Below are 19,251 nucleotides of genomic sequence, written 5' to 3' on the forward strand. Positions count from 1 at the left end.
TAGCCCCCACTCACCGGGGCAGACTGCAATCTGTAAACTCATCATTGGCGAGGAGGTTTGGACCTGGTGCCTCTGCCTATCTCTGGGCTGCACCTCCCAGCCCCAGTATGTGCATAGGCTTTTAACAAAGCCTCAGCCTGGGGACTTGCCAGGCTGGAGCTCCTCTGGCCTTTCCCCAGCCCTGCTCCACTCTAGGTACCCTTTTCTCCCAGGCAGCCAGGTCCATCTCTCTCAAGAGCTAGAGAGAGAGTGTCCCCCAGCTCCTCCCTGAGCCCTTATACAGGGCCAGTTGTGGCCTGATTGGGGTGTGGCCCAAACTGTGGCTGCTTCCCCAATCAGCCTACCCTATTGGTTCACCGGGGCAGTCCTTTCCCAGGGCTGTTTTAACCCTTTCAGGGCCAGAGCGGGGTGACCGCCTCGCTACAAACCCCAAGCTGGAAAAGGGGAGAAAACAATGTAATGCCACAAATCTCTCCAAAAGACAGAATTGTGCGATGCAGTATACATCCAGCACCCTCTGTTAGGGTGAGAAAAATCGTTCATTTTATAGGGTTTGGCTGCTATTCAGATTCTAAATTTGTCTTTATAATGAGTAACAAAACACAAGCTGTCATAGTGACGAGTTAATTTGAAGATTTACCTCCAAATGATAGAACTCCATGATAAATTTGCCTAACATCATGGCAAAACTCCAGACAGTTACCTTAATACTGTGAGGTAAGACTAGCTCAAGCTGACAAGCATAGTGGTATGAGATTACAGCAATAATTCTCTCTCCTTAACGACAAACATTGTGTTTAGGAGCACTGCTGCTCAAACAAACTACTCAAACAGGGGCTTTCCATTCTGATATATAAGTAGACTCAATGGTGTTATTATTTTCCATGGAAATAAAGCATCCCAGATTAAGAACAGGAGCATGACACATAAATAGGACTTTATAATATATAAAGCACAGTAGGCTACCACTACAGGAAAATCCTCCTAATAAGATTCCGTCAACGTGGCTCAAATGCAAGGGAATGCTGAGAAATCTCAAGAAGAACACAGAATGTGAGTTTGAACTATATGTTATAGACAGAGCTACTGAGAGAGGGAGAGAGAGTCTGTATATCTATATATAAAAGCTATATATCTATCTCTATATAAAAGCTAATAGAGATAGATACATATTGAGAGACAACACACGTAGTAAAGGGAAAAAACTGGAGTATCTAGTTTATCCCCGTGATTGGAGTAAGAATATTCCATTATAGTAATCTCTCAATTTTTTTCAACAAATCACCTAATGAATACTTCTATCAAAAGTGCCTCAACGATTTCCCATGGCAAAACATTTTCTAAGGGACATGTCTAAGCCAGGGAAATTGACCAGCATATCTGAGCAATTTCTTCCCAGTAGACAAACCCTAATTCCTATTGTTAAGAGATGTGTTCTACCTTCTCCCTTCAGTTTCTCCTTTTCTCTTTTTCAAGTAATTGCTTCTCCTGATGCTATCTCAGCTCTTGTGACTAGGCAGAGCTATTTATATACTTAATTGAAGACTTCACTTTCAGGATTGGGTTCAGAAATCTTGCAGGATGCTGAAGTTACAACCTATCTTTTCAACTCGCAGTCAAGAGGCAAGACCATAAATCGAATACAATACTGAATTTGCTTTGGGCACCTAAGAACCAGAATGGTACAAACATATTGGCAAGGATAAGAACAACAAAATGATTGCTGGGTTGGAGGGATTCACTTATGAAGAATGAGTGAAGGGCTATATACACATTCCATCACCAAGCTATATTTAAGGGGTGACACGATGGCCATCTACAATTCCTGTAAAAACCAATAATGCAGAGGGATTATTGAGAGGTATAATTAAGCATAAGGGGATGAAACTACCAGAAGAGAACATTTAGATTGCATATCAGGAAAAATCTTCCTCATAGATCAATTAGACTGGAATAATCTCCAAGAAAAGTGGTGGAAATCCTATTGCTTGGAATATCTAAACTAGATTAGAAAAAGCACTTAAAATATATTGCAGGAAAGAATTCTCCTATACTGGAATTGATTTAAGGTTGAAACAAGTCAAAATATTTTGATTTACAAATGGTGAACCACATCATTTTGACCAGAAATGTCTAAAAAAGTATTTCAACATGTCCAAATTAAGTTGTTGAGTTTTGTCTGGAAATTTTCAGTTAAAATTTTTTGGTTGTTCTGCTCTTTGATTAGAAGTCTAAATTTTCTGCAGAAAGCAGTCTTTTTTTCATAAAAATTTCTTTTAGTCAAAACTAAATTTTCTATTGAAAAACAGCTGCAATGGAAAAACGTCCACCAGTTCTACTGGTGATTCCATTGCATTGCTATCCTATGGGTTAGGTGACCAAGCCTAATGACTCTGTGAAGCTTCCAAAGAAGATATATTTTATTCCTACACTATCTGCCTGTAGTCTCTCTTGGTTAGTTTAGATAGGTTCTACAAGATCTCCAAAAATTGTTATTTTACTATTTTGGCAGCTTTCTGTCTCTCTTGCCTTCAGGGATCTGTTGTAGTTTCTAAAGGAGATAAATTATTAACATAACATAATTAATGTATTATTACTATATTATTTAAGCACATTAAATTTAAATAAATTACATGTAAGTTAAAATGTTAGTGAGATTAGCTCAAAACTCTCTTTGGTACCCATCCTACCAACTACTGCTCTGAGTTCATGTCACAGCAGTTGACTTCACATTGAAGTTGGGGGGAAAATATGATGCTGAAACAACTGCAAGGGAGAATGGGACTAGCAAGATTTGCAGAAGTTTTAAAGTGGAGTGAAGGGGGAAAGTGAAACTATTTGGATATGATCAATACCATTAACTGGCAATTACTGGCTGTGGAAAGGATACGCCTATGTTCCATAATCTCTCCACCCATGCTCTATCCTTGTAGCATTTTAACTTCTCCCAAGCGCAAAAAGAGAAAGGATGGGGCCGGTAATTCAGACTTTCCTGTCACTAAAGAGGGAAAAATATCCTTCTTAAAGATATTAATTGTAACAGAGTGGAGATACATGGTATTAAAAACAAACAAAACCCCCAAAATATACCAGTGTCTGATACATCCAGGCCTAGCAGATGCTAAATATTTTTTGCATTAAAACTATATGATGACAGAAGTTGAGTGTGTAGAAAATATTTAGGTCACCTACCTGACTTAAATGGAACTGCTTTTAAAAGTTGCTAAACAAAACCATGCATGGCAGTATATGCCCCTTTTATACATATTAGGATAACTGCAGGTATGCGGGTAACAAATTTATAAAAAAACTCAAGAACCATCCCAACCCTCAGCCCAGATCCCCAAATAATCTTTTATTCAGTTCACAAAATAAGTAAGCTAACTACCTTTATACATACATTCACATCCCTTCCCAGTCCCAAATCCAAGATGGATTTCCTACCAATGCTGAAATCCATCTTGGAGCACCAGCAAATCTAAACACCTACTCTGGGTTGGCTGCTTTCCTGAATGTTGCGAGTTCCAGAAATCACTGATCTTTAACTTCACTCCACACCTGCCCCTCCTTACTCTCTTCTCCCCAGCCCTGTCCTCTTCAGTCCTTCTTCCATTCAGCTGATTCCATCCTAAGAAAACCCACCGCAGTGCAACAAAAACAGTACAATTGCTGCCATCACACTGCTCTTTCTGCTTGTGGTTTCTACAACTTTTGCCATCTTTTGTCTGCCTTGTCTATTTAGATAGTAAGCTATTTGGGGTGGAGACCATCTACTATGATGTGTTTGTACAGCACCTAGCACAGTGGAGATGCATTTTTGGTTGGCCCTTTGGCACTATCATAATAAACATGATAATAAAATATGACGTCACTGAAGGAGGGGCATGTTGGGCGTCAAAAAGGGGGAGCTGGTTGTCAAGAAACTTGTTGGGTGTTGGTGAGAGGAAGCTCTTTGCTTGAGAAAAGGGATCTAGGGACTGGGGTTACGGGAGTTGTTGGGAAATGGAAGATAAGGTCAGGTGGAAAGGAAGAAGTTAGATGGCTTGGGAGGTGGGAAAGAGAGACTTCAAATGGTTCAAATGCATTGGAATAAATATCCAAACTACACCTTGTGAGCTTGGAACATAGGGTAATAAGATTGTACAATTTCCATAACCCATTACAAGTACAAGCACCTAATGAATGTTCCACACTTCAGGAAGAAAGTTTCCAAATCAATCATACAAATAAAACTAAATGATGGTAACTTATGGTATCTGTAATCACATTACCACTTACTGTTCTACAAAACATAGGTATTTGTTGAATGTGGTATTGAAACAGGGAGTCTGTCTGGAAAGAAACAGGAAGAGCTGGTGAAGGAGAGTGAAGAAACTTTATCAAAGTAAAAGCTATTTAAATCACTAACGTAAAAAGAAAATCTCTCCCTAGAGGGTGATTCAAGGAACTCCTCTTTGATCAGCTAAAAGAAACCTCCAGGGAGTGACAAATGCTAAAAAGTGCATTTCAGAACAGACTTGGAATAGAATCAGCTGCATTCAGAGTCATTGACTATCCTATAATCTATGATGGAGATATTAGTGGTAAATCCATAATTAAGGATGTGTTGTGTTGTGCACCTGAAGTAGTGATTAAAACTCTTCTTTTGAATGTATGAAAAATATAGTGTATCCTCACTAAAACTACAGCACTTACTCTGAAGAGTCTGAGTACAGCATGAATTTCTGAGAATTTACAAGTAAATCTGTTCCTTACTTTAGGAATTGAAATTCCTATGGGTTCATAAAGAAATTTAGCAACCAGTTTCACTCTATTTTATTTTTTATTTTTTCCTTCCCCCAATGGCTCAGTAACAAAACACCTTCAAACTTCTGATATACTTAAAACTCACGGTAATCTTGCGCATTGTTTACATTTGAATATTTTGTTTTAGGACATATGGTCACTTTTTCTCATTATTCTTCATAGCTAAAAGTTTCTCTTTCAGGAGAGGCTGAAGGATACAATAATTTCCTGCTGAGAATTCCACAAATAACTGCCTTCTTTCAAAATGGCAGCCATCTTCCATCGTTCTCAATGGGACTGAAACCACAGCTGTGCTCATTGTTCTCAGTGGTTGTCTGAATGTCTTAACTCTACATTTACATACTCTTAAGATGTTTGGAATTCTTTTAAGTTTAACCTGTGAACTTCCTGGGGCTATAAAGCTTATTTTTGGAACAATTACAACATCTCTGTAATTTACCTGAAATTGTGGATATTTACTCTTACCTTTAACTCTACTTAAACATAGCTTTTGTCTGGGAAATATGTATTTATTCAGGCAAATTGTGAAGTGGTGATCATATTTGTAGCCGAAACCAGCAATTCATCAGGACTAGATCGGTTTTAGTGGCTTTCTTGATACAGATGCATTATTAGGATGGAATCCAACAAATTACACAACATGTTTATCAAGAAATGCTGCTACAGGGTCAACAATCACATGGTCACCAAAAGCTTTGGTTACATGATAAGATTGCCAGTAATGGACACAGAGTCAACATCCACGTAGGTCATCGGAGGGCCCTACACAGAGATCAGCTTTAACTACCCAGGTATCTGTTGGAAAAGTAATACAGCAAAATACAAAATCTCCATTTAGTTCTTGCACTGTACTGGGGACAACTTCTAGGTTCAGCAGGTGGGGGAAGTAACCAAGAGGCCAGGCATTTTAGACTGGCTTCTAACAGGGAAGAAGTGGTTGTGAATCTGATGGTAGAAGACAATATGGGTGAAAGTGAACATGAAAGGATATGTAATTCTAAAGACAGGAAAGAGTGAGAACAACAAGGTAAGGACAATGGAGTTCACAAAAGCAGACTTTAACAAACTCAGAGAACTGGTAGGTAAGGTCCCATGGGAAGAAAGTCTGAGGGAAAAAAGGAATATAGGAGAGCTGGCAAGTCCTCAAAGAGACAACACCACAAAAACACAATAGCAAACTATCTCAATGCAAAGAAAAGACAGGAAAAATAGCATAAAGCCAATATGGTCCCATCAGTAGTTCTTTAATGACCTGAAAATCAAAAAGAATCCTACAGAAAGTGGGAACATGGCTAAAGGTGAATACAGAAGAATAGCAAAAGCATGTTGGGACAAAATCAAAAAGGGACACAATTAGTTACACCTAACAAAGCACATAAAAGGCAGTAAGAAGGTGTTCTATAAATACATTCAGAGCAAGAGAAAGAAGAAGGGAAGTGCAGGTCCACTATTTGGTGTGGAACGAGAGGTAATAATGTATGACATCAAGAAGGCTCAGATGTTTAATACCTATTTTGTTTAACTTGACACTAAAAAGGTTAATTATGGCCAGATGCTTAACACAGTTAATATTAACAAGGGTGAAGGAACACAAGCCAGAATAGGGAAACAACAGGCTAAAGAATATTTAGATAAGTTACATGTATTCAAGTCACAGAACCTGACGAAATTCACCCAGGAGTATTTAAGGAACTAGCTGAAACAATCTCGAAAATATTAGCGATTGTCTTTGAGAGTTCATGGAGGACAGGTGAGGTCCCAGAGGACTGGAGAAGGACAAATATAGTACCTCTCTTTAAAAAGGGGAACAATGAGAATTATAGACCAGTCAGCCTAACTTCAATATCTGGAAAGATACTGGAACAGTATCAATTTGTAAATACCTAGAAGATAACAGGGTAATTAATAATAGGCAAGATGGATTTGTCAAGAAAAAAACATGCCAAACCAACCGAATTTCCTTCTTTGACAGGATTACTGTCCTACTGGATGGGGGGAAAGCAGTAGATGGGATATATCTTGGTATTAGTGAGACTTTTCACACAGTCACACATGACATTCTCATAAGCAAACTAGGGAAATGTAGTCTAGATTAAATTTCTATAAGGTGGGTACAAAACTGGTTGAAAGACCATATTCAGAGTAGTTATAAATAGTTCCCTGTAAAAGTGGGAGGATATATCTAGTGGGATCCTGCTGGGGTCAGTCCTGGGTCCAGTAAAATTCAACATTTTCAGTAATGACTTGGATAATGAAGTGGAGAGTATGCTTATTAAATTTGTGGATGACACCAAGCTAGGAGGAGTTAGGAAAAACTCTCTATAAGGATAGTTAAGTACTGGAATAGGCTTTCAAGGAAGTTTGTGGAATCTCTACCATTGGAGGATTTTAAGCACAAGTTAGACAAACACAGGTCAGTAATGGTCTCTAGGTTTACTTGGCCCTACCTCAACATGGGGCTGGTGGCTGGACTAGTGACCTCTTGAGGCCCCTTCCAACCTTACATTTCTATGGATCAGATGGTGCTTGATCTGCAAGGAAACTACACTCCTTTTCTATATGTCATGCTTCTGCTGCTGCTGCTACTACGAAACAATTATTAGACGACACTGTGGATGAAAGCTCCATTACCTATTTGATTGAAATTGCACACAACTGGAGTCTCCTTTTCAAAGCAACTTCCACTTCGGAGAGTTCAGAATTAAGATTAGGTGGTGGCATAGTTTTCCCACTCAAATGCAGGGCAAAATGCCATAGAACACACTGCTCTATGAGAAAAACTATGGGTGTAGCTACACTTCAATAAAAGACAACTGCAGTTTGTCTGAGTCAGTTGACTTGGGTTCAGGGGTGTTATAAAACTGCAGTGTAGACAGTCAGGCTTGGGCTGGTACCCAGGCTCCATGAACCCCACGAGGAAGATAGGTCTCAGAGCCAGGGCTCCTGCCTCAGCCTGAATATCTACACTGCTATTTTTATCTCTGTGGCCCAAGCCCCACAAGCCCAAGTTAGCTTATCCAGGCGCTGTCACAGTGTAGAAATATCTTATGTCGATGAGAACTAGAGATCCTAGAAACCTATTTGCCATGGAAAAATGCAAAATTTGCGTTTTTACAGAGAATCTTTAATTTTTACATTTGGTTTAAAAAAAAAACAACATATACAATAGAACCCCATACCACTAGTGTTCACACAGGAATATGGGAAACTGATGCTTCAGGGCCGGGCAGCAGGGCTCCCATGGTCAGATTTCATTTTAGTTATGGAAAAATGCAGATTTTTATGTTTTTTTATTGAAGAAGTTTGTTTTTTTTTCATGGAAAACTAGGATCCCTGATGAGAACTCACAAATATTTTCTTATCTTTGTCCTATCAGCAAAAACATTGATTTATAAAGAACAGGCCACTGTCAATACAGAAATATACAAGTTTCTGAGTTTATCTAAACCATTACATAAACTTGTTTATTTTAAGCCATTTTCCTGTTCTATGCAGTAACATTGTATTTGTAAGCATCTATGAAATAGACACAAATACATAGTAACTGAGGACATGCTGTATTCTGTAGCATGTTGCGTGTAAGTAAAGATGTCCACATACCAGGACACTTCATTACAGCACTGTGCTATTCTTTGTTCAGAAGAGGAGAGAGACAGGGTGTTAATATTAGCCAGAATGTACTATAGTGAGATGGGGAGATTGAGATCCCCAACTTGTACCGTGGTAGGAAAGAAGATTAGGTCATAGGATACAAAATGATATCACAATGCAGACATAAAAAATATCAAATATCAGAACCCAGCTTGGAAGAGCATTGGAGTTTCAGTGGCAGGGAAGTGGACAAATTTTATGGCATACACTCTTGGGTAGAACAAGTGGATAAGACAAAGTCCATGCTTAAAAGAGGTTGCGGGTAAGACCTCACCTTCTGACAAATACAGTGCACTGTTTGTTCAGAATAAAAATGGACTGATTTTTTCCCTTACCTAGTGGAGATAACACATTCTCTTTTATATAAAATTTATGATACTAAGTTATTCTTCAGCTGAGTGTAGGACAAAAAAATGTGTGTGCTTGTGTGTGAATGCACTCACGCTAAAGCAAAGTTCATGACTACCATGGACGTTCACAGACATCATCATGAGCACAGAAGAGCATGTAAGCCAGTCATACTTTGCAAAGATATCTCTCCCCTTTTTGTAGTGAAACAACATTAAAGGATATGACAGGAGATGTAAAATCTGCAAAAGAGTCTAAGGTTGTTTCCCGAGGCAACAAATGGGGAACTCTGTGCTAGAACACAATGTCACCAAATCCAAGGCAGAGTCTTGCAGGGCCCAAGTTGTCAGAGTATGAAAATGGATTGGTTTTCCGGAGTGTTTGGTAACTTTTTCTCATTAGTCTTCAGTGGCAGCAGAGACCAGTTGATTTAATGCATTAGCTATTAAATTGTCTCTTAGATGTGAGTAGAATTTTTTTCTCCTAGATCTCTGTTATTATGTACCAAAGGGACCCTCATGTTTGAGATGGAGAACCCTGCCAGAGGTTCAGGGGAACAAGGTGCTGGGTTGACAGTTCTGAAGACTTAAGTTCTCCACTTACCAACAGAACATGGAGCATACAGGAAGCAACAGCCCCTCACTGTCTTGCTAATACATAGGCTTGGCAGGATTCTAATTAAATTGAGAGATGTCAGTAAACATGGATTTCAGCTCACACACTGAAATCACAAAAAAATTCCAACAGTAATTCCAACAGTGACTCGGTGCAACACCTTGCGCATGCAGTGATTGGGTGTCACCAACCCTGCAGCAGTAGAGAGAACCCTCTGTAGCCCTGCAGTTATGGGAGGGAGGGAGGGAAGGACAATGGAGCTGCAGACAGCTCCTTGCACAGCCACAGGCCAGTGACACTGGAATCCTACATGCACAAGGTGTGTGGAAGGCTGCAGTCTTGGCAGGGCAGAGCAGAGACCCCAAGACAGGGCCATCAGGAGAAGGCCAAACCTCAACTGTGCGGGAGGCCATCCCACTGTTGAATGGCTCCTGCCCAGGGACGGAGCTGTTCAAGTGGGGAGGTATCCCCAGTGACCGGAGGCTCATCTCCCTCTTCCTCCTCCTCCTCGCAATCCTGGCCAGGGGTCTCTGCTCTGCCCCACCAGGACTGCAGCCTTCTCTACACCTTGCACCTGCTGGGATCAAGTGTCATCAGCCCTTTGCAGCTCTGCTGTCATGGCCCTGCTCACTTACTCACCAGCCAAGAGTGTTGGAGCCCACGTTGGGCAGGAACTGTTCAGCAGTGGGGTGGCCTCCCCTGCAGCCCAGAGCTTGTTTTCCTCCTTGCAACCCTGGCCCAGGGTCTCTGATATGCTGGCCCAGGACTACAGTTTCCCCTGCACATTCTGCCCAGGTGTCTTTCGCCCCGCTGCCCAACAGGGAGCCCCCTGCAACCCTGCTATCAGTTCTGGCAACCCCCTGTAGCCCTGCTGTCAGCGCTGCCCTAGCCCTAATCCCAATTCTACCCCCTCCATTTCCCACAACTGTAAAAATAATTAAAAATCAGGAAAAATAAAATAATCAGTACCAGTTGTCAAAATTCGAAAAATAATAAAAATTGAGTTCTGCCAAGCCTATTAGAATGCCTTAATCTTGACCTGGAGATATCACCTTCTACAGAGGAGAAATTAGTTCAAGCTTCCATGCCTAATCCGTGGTCTAGCTCATGAAATTGCCAGCCAAAGTGCCAAGGATGATGGTGGCTTCTGTGATGGACTATAAAATCCACCTTTACACAGGCCTATGAAAAGCGGTCAGCTGGCATCAAGTCAGCCACCACTGATCAAGGCTAGGTTTGAACCAATATTAAAAGGCTCTGGATTCCATTCTTCTCTCTCTAGGCCTGGCTCTGCCACTGACCTACTATGTTACCTTGAATATGTCACATCAGCTTTTTGTGCTTCAATTTCTTCTTCTGCAAAATAGAGATAAAGATACAGACCTTTCTTTATAAAGTGCTTTGAGATCTATAGATGAAAAGCACAAGGTAAGAGTTGAGTGTTTTACAGATACTACTACTGATACTTCAGCTATCTATAGCCCCAGATAAACTATATTGTTTGTCTACACAAGCCCCTCAAAATCCAGAACTTCCCAATCGGGGGCAGGGTAATCCTAATTTATAACGGAGCTCCCTCTTGACTGGAAAAAGGGCTTATTTCAAAGATGCAAGTGTGTGAAATGTAGGGAATTTTTTGGTGAAATAGTCTCATTTTGTAATGCAAAAGCCACTCAAATTTCAAACAGTTTTGAATTTAAATTTAATCTAGCTTCATGCTGCATTTGCTCTGTAGCAGGGGACAGATGATACCAATAAAATAAGACACACATCCACACCCTCCTTTCCCCTGTGAACATTCTTCTGATTTTGGAAGCTAGCTTTTTTTCTGAGATTCTGCAAGATTTAAGAGTTTGTCATCATGATGGCTGGAAACTGTACATGATTAAATACATAACCCCATGACACTCACCCCAATCAACTCTTCTTCCCCCCCTCCCCCAGCCTCTCCCCCACAGTACGGAGGTCATTCCTCTTTTACCTTGAGAGCTGAATCTGTGGTATAGGAGAGGTAAGAGGAAGACTCTGAAGTACTACTCTGTTTTTGAAAGAGATAGCTTTCCTCTTCCTAAAATGGCAGCATGTTCTCTTTTCCACATGAAGCAGACAGAATCTAATCACACAGTCCTGCAATATGCCTGCCTGCATAAAGAGTAATTTTAACTCCATCCCTGAAATTAGAATGGGGAGCAGCTAGGCTCTTCCTCAACAAGACTACATGGACTCATGCTGAGATAAACCCTTAATTTAAATCAGATTAGGTTGAATATGGTCCAAAGCAATCTGGGAATAACTACTAGCAAATGAAAAACTTAATCTGGAAACTAGCGACATCCAGTTCCAATCAGGGGCTCCCAAATGACTATGGAAAATCAAAACAGGATCTAAAGAATGTACTTTGTGAGAAGATAGATGAGGATTGCTTGGGAATATATTTGCAAAATGAGCATGTGGGGGACAGCAAATTGAAGAGGGGTTCCAGGGAGCATTTGGAGGCTGAGAATGAAGAATGAGATAAGACTAAGAAGAGCCAAATGATGAAGCCTGTAAAATTAGTGGAGAATAGGACTGCCAGACACCTGGCGTTATGTCAGGGACATTTTCCATGTTATAACTCTTGTAAGACACACCATGTTCCAGCTTGAAGGAAATAGGCAGCTGATTACCTCATGGCCATGTGGCTCCCCCATGGTCAAGGGAGAAGCTCAGATGCTGCTCTCCTGTATTACTGTTAAGCATGGTCACCATATTTTCTATGAAACAGTTAATTTGAAAAGACAACTTTCAGGTATGGCAAAAAAAAGTATTTTACAATCAGAGAGATTTTATGCTGATGATGTGATGATTTAACTTAGTGCTCCCTTGGTTTAATGTACTGGCACTTGGATGACTTTTAGGGACAGAGATCTGCTGAAAATTACCTAGAATGGCCTCTCCTCACATGTAGTCTAGTTAAGCTCTTATTAAAAACACAGTTGTCTGTCCTATGAAATCTCATTACTATTGTTCCAAACACAACAAAATGAATTATGTCACTCCGTGATAAGAGCTCTAGAGCTTTACAATACCAATTGTCCTCCAGGCTGTGTTCCATTGCATGGTATTTGCTTCCCGCAGGAAATACACTTCCCAGCTGCAGAGATGTCTGCAGGACTATATGTTCTGTACAGATGCAGACATCCCCATATAAACCCTTATCTACAGCCCACTGAAATCAGTGGAGATTCCTGCTAACTTCAGTGGTCTTTGGCTCAGGCTCATAATATCCAAGCCCCTCATTTGTTGTAGGTTACCGTTTCAGTAATACATAAACTCTGCTGTTTGTGAAGTGTTAAAAACTTTTTTTTACTAAATAAGTTGTGTCAAAGCTAAACTATATAGATCATCCTGCATCTTCTGATGCAAGAAATGACCTGTGACCACTAATGTACAATTCAAACTGAAAAGCATTTCATAGTACAGAGTATACTTAATTCAGAATAAAAACATTTGGGGAATAAAATACAATATGTCAGAATCGCACAGGCATGAAACAAATATTGTTTTCAAGCTGGGTCTGAGATGTGTACCAATTTAAGTGATCTTGGCCCTTCTGGAGTCTTTATAGTAAATTGGTCCCTCATCCCCTACTAAACTGTGACTTTAAGAACTTGAATCAATAATTAAGTCTATTATCCCAATGGTATCTGGAAAAGAGGCTTAATTTTCTGCAAGGGGAATGGAAACACTGCTGACTTCCTAGCAGGGTAACAAATCAATGACGCAGCAATGGGCAGCTGAAAGCAGATTAAAAACAATCTCTTAATCCTTAATATATGCACAAATTGAAGTGGAATCACTGTGACCTGAGTAGTTTCCATATTGTAGAGAGTTTATACTTGTTTTATGTATGCAGCTCTGAATGATGACAGAACAAACTTTAGTTCTTTTTTTATTGATAAACATACCTCAGGCTACAAAATTCAGGTCCAAAATGTGAACCTCATTAGCTCATGGTGTACAGACCTCAGATTTTGGTTCTGTAATATGTAATATACATTAGGAATGGTAATTGATTACAAATTATATACCGTATGTATGTGTATGTTTGCTTGTCTTCTAATTCCCATATTTAAAGGTTCTGATTTGATTGTTATTAGGGTTTACCAAAACATTCTATCAGCTATCCATTCACCTATACACCTTATAGAAAAAATTACAGGAGCTCCCATTGTTCATTACTTGCATTGAACCTTATTAAGCTGTACTTTCAGTCTCTTATTCTTAATGACTACTGCAACAATGGATTTTGAACAATCTAAACTGCACTTCTGCAAGAAAAATGTATCTGCTTGAGCACTTGAAACATTTTATTGTTTGTAAATGAAACCTTGGACTTAAATTATTGGAGAAAATTCTTAAACTGGAGGTATATGTGGCACTCTGTACCTTAAAGCAGTACCCTGGAACCCCCATATTCACCACTGACACATAATGATGATGTTTTGTACAAGGTATGCCTTGTGAGGTATCATTTTAAAATTCTTGATCTGTTGAACTTTAATATCCTGTTAGGTTGTATGTGCTATCATTGTATGTGAAGTAATGAAGTTTTGCACTATGTGTGTTACTGAAATATGTTTGAGGTTGGGAACACCCACAACCAGCCTTTCAGGTACAACGATGGAGTAGCCAGATGTGCTCATGGTCTGTTAAAGGGAATCCACACTCCCAACCATCCCAGAAGACTTCTCAGAGACATCATGTAGACTATGGAGGCTGCTTGACCAATGGGGGTGGATCTCCATGTCACAAGCATAGATCTTTCCAGCAAGCTGGAAGAAACTATCAAGAGGGGAAGTGACATTATTACTTGGCCTCACTCTCCCCACAACTCAACATCTGGAAACATGTCTGGAGGACAAAGACTTTGAACTGGGAAGGGTGGTCCTGGGCTGGAGGAGAGTTCCAGCCTGAGTACTGAAGATCTGTGGCCTGTTTATACTATCAGGGTGAGACACTGCTCGATTCAAATCCTGTTTAGATTCTAGTACTCAGATAGCAAATTTACTTTTATTTCTTAGATAACCAACCTTGAGCTCTATACTTACTATTTATAATCACTTAAAATCTATATTTCTGTAGTTTATACCTTTGTTTTATATTTTACCTAAAACAATGTGTTTTGGATGAAGTGTTTAGGAAATCTCAGCTCAGCTTACAAAGGCTAGTGTGTGTCCTCTCAACATCGAGGAAGGGGCAGACTGGGTAATGAACTTACACTGGTCAGGCTTCTGTCCAGGGCAAGATAGTACAGTTCAGGGGTGCAAGGCTGGGGAGCTGGAGGGAATTTGCTGGAGTCTCTCTATTGTTGGTTCATGAGTGGCTAGGAGAAGCATTCGTGCAACTCAGTTGGGTGTGTCCCTGCCTGTGGATGTCTGCGTAAGTGCAGTACCTGCCAGAGGCTTTTAGCTTTCCAATAGCATCACAGTGTAAGAGGGAGCCCAGGTTGGTGGGACAGGATGACTCAGCAGACCCACAGTCCAGGTTGCACCCTGGGAAAACTCCTCACACTATATCAAAGGCCAGAACCTAAAATCTAATATTCCTGGGGATTTTTGGATACGTTTGGATTAGAAACCCTGGATCTGAGTCTAGCCTTACAGTTTTGGTTCTTGGTCAAATCCAAAATGAGAAGGGGTGTGCTTTGTAGTTTCCGGTGAGATATACAGCCAGTCTCATAAGAATTCAACACAATATGTTGCCAGTCTTGCAAAACCAGCTCATTTTATGGAGATGTCTAGTATCTGCCTCCTCTGACTCTGACAAGCACAACTCTTTACTTCAGATCATATATTCTCACAACTATCATCTTATTTAAATTAATTGTCCTAAGAAAGTGAAAAAAACATAATGCTCCCAAACTTCTGATGTGGAAAACAGAATGGGCAGTTGCACTCTGATTGTAGAAAACTGTCCTCCCAAAGAGAAGCATCTCAGACCTGCTCTCCAAAGCCTGGAAAATTTTACAAGACAACCCTCTTGAATAGTCACTACGTGAAACAGGCTCCCCAGACTTTTTGGTCCACTCGTTTTGCACTTGGTACTCACCACTGTCCTCCACTACATCTTTTACTCTGCATAAACTACTATCATAATTTTCAGTGCCAAACATTTTCCTTTGGTTTTGCTTACTTCTTTATCAACTGTCACCTCACACAATGGGAGAGGCATCATTACATGCTAAAAAGACAGTTCACATATCTCTTGAAATAATTTTAGTTTTTGTTTTGTTTTGAGGCTGCCTGTCCCTCAAACATCCCCAGTTTGCTCTGTAAACACACAGTGCGAGTGAATGCTAGCATCATTATCCCTCACCTGTTAATGAGTCTCTCGAGGCTTATTTAAAGCATACATGTTTTATTAAAAAGAGATTTCGTCAAAATGAGAGCAAAATCCCAAGAGAACAGCTTGATACTTTGACACCCTTAAATCTGAACTCAAACTCTACCCCCAAATCTTCAACGTTTCATGCACGTCTATCACCTTAGTACATTCCCTAAACCACAAATTCTAGCCTAAATGTAATCCAGATCTGAAAACTGCTTCTCTGACCCATCTCTAACAAAGTTTATTGACCAATAGTACAGGTTATTTATAACCAAGTGTGCACTAGAGACAATTACGGGTTTCAAAAAGAAAGGGCCTTACCTTGAGAAACAAGGCCCCCTTGGAAGCCAAGGAGTCCGTTCCTTTTCCATTGGGGTAACAGTGATAGGCAGCATCCATAACTGGGTAGCGGCTGGCAAAAAGCAGGCCACTGTTAACAAACTTAAAGCTACAGCAGCCATGGCAGCCATAGACCCCAACATCATATAGAATGTATTCAAAATAGTGATGGAGCTGCTGTTTCAACTTCTCTGCTGCTCTTTTGTCAAACACTTCCTGCAAACACAGGAAGTCCAAGTTGGCAGGGAAGAAAGCAGAGATCTCATGGTCAAAGATTTCATCCATATGCTTCTTTTTCCTCACAGAGGTCTTCTTCATGACCGAAGCTTTGTAAAGGAGCTTGTTGTTAATGTTACTTTGGTCCACTGTTCCATCTCCAATGCGAACCTTAACCAGGGACTCTCGTGAGGCAGTGTAGCTGTCTAAACTCCCAGAATCTCCTTCTTTCTGTTTATGGTTGGGTATTTGACCCTTTGGGCTCTCTCTTTCACCTTCCAATGAGTGTTCTGCTGGGCTACTGATATGAGCCTGGCCACTAATGGCATCCGCTTCTGGGTCTGAAATGTGGCCATTATCCTCCCCACTTATGCGCACAATACATGTGTTGTTGTCCTCTCCCTCATTTAGTTCCCCTCCAGTTTTAGCATCTCTGCTATCCTCACTGTTATTTGAGCCAGAATTGTCTCCTTTGTACTCCATAGATGATGTCCTTTTGATGCCTACATTGACAGCACGATTAGTGCCATCTCCAACTTGGGGAGAGACCAAGCTGCTGAAACTGGCTGCACTGATGGATGTGTTAGTGGGGGAATCTATATATATTTTTATCTGTGGTCTGCTTGCCCCATTTCTGATTCTCCGCCCAATTTCTCTAGCCCGTGCCTGTGTGTTGAACACATTGTTAAATCTTGCCAGAGAGTCTGGTAGCAGACAAACATTGGCACTACCAAAGCAGAAGCTTTTCCCATTGCCTGTAGCTTTCCATTCAGTAAGTAGTGTAGCTCCATTGACCTGGCTCTTGTCTTCTAACCTGGAGTAGATATATGGCCTTCTAGCTGACTGGAGAGGTGACCATAACAAGAAGCCAATCAGGGCAAAAGGAAGAGATGCCACCAGCAGTGCCAAGTAGATGGGAGTGGTAATAATGATGCAGAGTGCTTGAAAGTAGCATGGATCATCTGCCCTTTGACGTTTCTCATAGGTGGTAGGAACAAAGGAGGCCACAAGCCTATCTGCAAACCAATAACATGGGAAAATCAGGCCCCAGGAAAAGGAATGCAGAACTGATAGAAAGCTGTTGGGAAATGGGGAAGTGTATAAAACCATTGCAACTCAGTTATGACAACACTTCAGGGACTACTACATGATGTCACTGTCAACCGTCCATCAGAACACTGCGGTGGAGGTCAGGGAAAAATTGTCCAGCCAACAGTTTGGGTTTGCAAGTGTAGTAAACACTTATCACCTTAAGAGCACCATTTCACTTTGTCAAGTACGAGGGAAACAAGGCCACTGTCTCTCTCTTTTTGGCACCTATAGTCTTCAGAGGAGGTCATTGCTCACTGCAAGGTACCATAATGAATCTCAGATGGGGCAGATGAAAAACCTGGAGAGACAAAAAAGTAAAAATATACTTAATATTTACTCAAGGTTTAAAACATGTTCTCCCCTCGTTCCCCCCACACTCACACCAGTTTTTCTTCTAAGTCAATGGTTATTTTCCTTTTGGTTGCTGTCATTTCATTCTAAATGGCAATGTGTGATTGTCTGCCAAACATTGGGTGATATCTTCTTTCAGCTATATGATGTAAATCTGCAATAACTCCATTCACTTGTACTTCTGAATCCGGCCCATTCAATGCAAATGAGTTTAAGGTTACCATGAAAATTATAGGTTTCAGAGTAACAGCTGTGTTAGTCTGTATTCGCAAAAAGAAAAGGAGTACTTGTGGCACCTTAGAGACTAACCAATTTATTTGAGCATAAGCTTTCATGAGCTACAGCTCACTTCATCGGATGCTGTAGCTCACGAAAGCTTATGCTCAAATAAGTTGGTTAGTTTCTAAGGTGCCACAAGTACTCCTCTTCTTTTCATGAAAATTATAACACTGAATTCTCTGCTGTTGCAAATTTAAAGTCTTAACCTGAGTACTACATTAGCAAGTTTTTTTAAATTTTATAATCTCTCTCTCCTTGAGGCTGCACTGTTATTTAAATCAAATATATCTACATCTCATCAAATTCTATTTGCCAGTTATTTGTAGGTAGTTGTAAAACAGTATTATATTTAGCATCTTATCACTTAAGTTAATCTGTCTTGGAGTGACATAAAATTCCTTGGATGAACAAGAAAATATTTATGTGATGAGGGTTTGAAGGCAAAGGCACATTGTGATAAAGGACTGAGAACAATTTGATGCTTGTTTACCAAAATGAAAAAGTCTTCGCTATACTGTTCTCTAAAATTTGCATTAGAGTAGCAACAGTTATGGCAACTCCACTCTGCTCAAACTGAGAAACAGGGGACTTAACCAACAGGTGGACAGCAGTGAAGACAGGAAAAGGTAAGTAATCAGTACAGCCATGATAAAGGAGCATGAAATAAGCATGCCCTTGTTGCCAAGTCAACAGTGTGCCCTGGTTGCCAAGAAGGCCAATGGCATTTTGGGGTTTATAAGTAGGGGCATTGCCAGCAGATCGAGGGACGTGATCGTTCCCCTCTATTTGACATTGGTGAGGCCTCATCTGGAGTACTGTGTCCAGTTTTGGGCCCCACACTACAAGAAGGATGTGGAGAAATTGAGAGAGTCCAACGAAAGGCAACAAAAATGATTAGGGGTCTGGAACACATGACTTATGAGGAGAGGCTGAGGGAACTGGGATTGCTTAGTCTACGGAAGAGAAGAATGAGGGGGGATTCGATAGCTGCTTTTAACTACCTGAAAGGTGGATCCAAAGAGGATGGATCCAGACTATTCTCAGTGGTAGCAGATGACAGGACAAGGAGTAATGGTCTCAAGTTGCAGTGGGGGAGATTTAGGTTGGATATTAGGAAAAACTTTTTCACTAGGAGGGTGGTGAAACACTGGAATGCGTTACCTAGGGAGGTGGTGGAATCCCCTT

The 19,251-nt window shown here is 40.6% G+C and overlaps 1 protein-coding gene across 1 annotated transcript in view; it reads right to left on the reverse strand.

The window, feature by feature from the left end:
• The window catches only part of SMPD3 (sphingomyelin phosphodiesterase 3), a 175,669-nt gene that overhangs the window by 51,843 nt on the left and 104,575 nt on the right, over nucleotides 1-19,251 (reverse strand). Inside the window, exon 2 of the mRNA XM_073307569.1 lies at nucleotides 16,111-17,734. Coding sequence (XP_073163670.1) covers nucleotides 16,111-17,454 — 1,344 coding nt within the window. The 5' untranslated portion in view covers nucleotides 17,455-17,734. The remainder of the gene's footprint in view (nucleotides 1-16,110; nucleotides 17,735-19,251) is intronic.

The sequence above is a fragment of the Lepidochelys kempii genome, chromosome 12, assembly GCF_965140285.1.
Source record: "Lepidochelys kempii isolate rLepKem1 chromosome 12, rLepKem1.hap1, whole genome shotgun sequence".
NCBI lineage: Eukaryota > Metazoa > Chordata > Testudines > Cheloniidae > Lepidochelys > Lepidochelys kempii.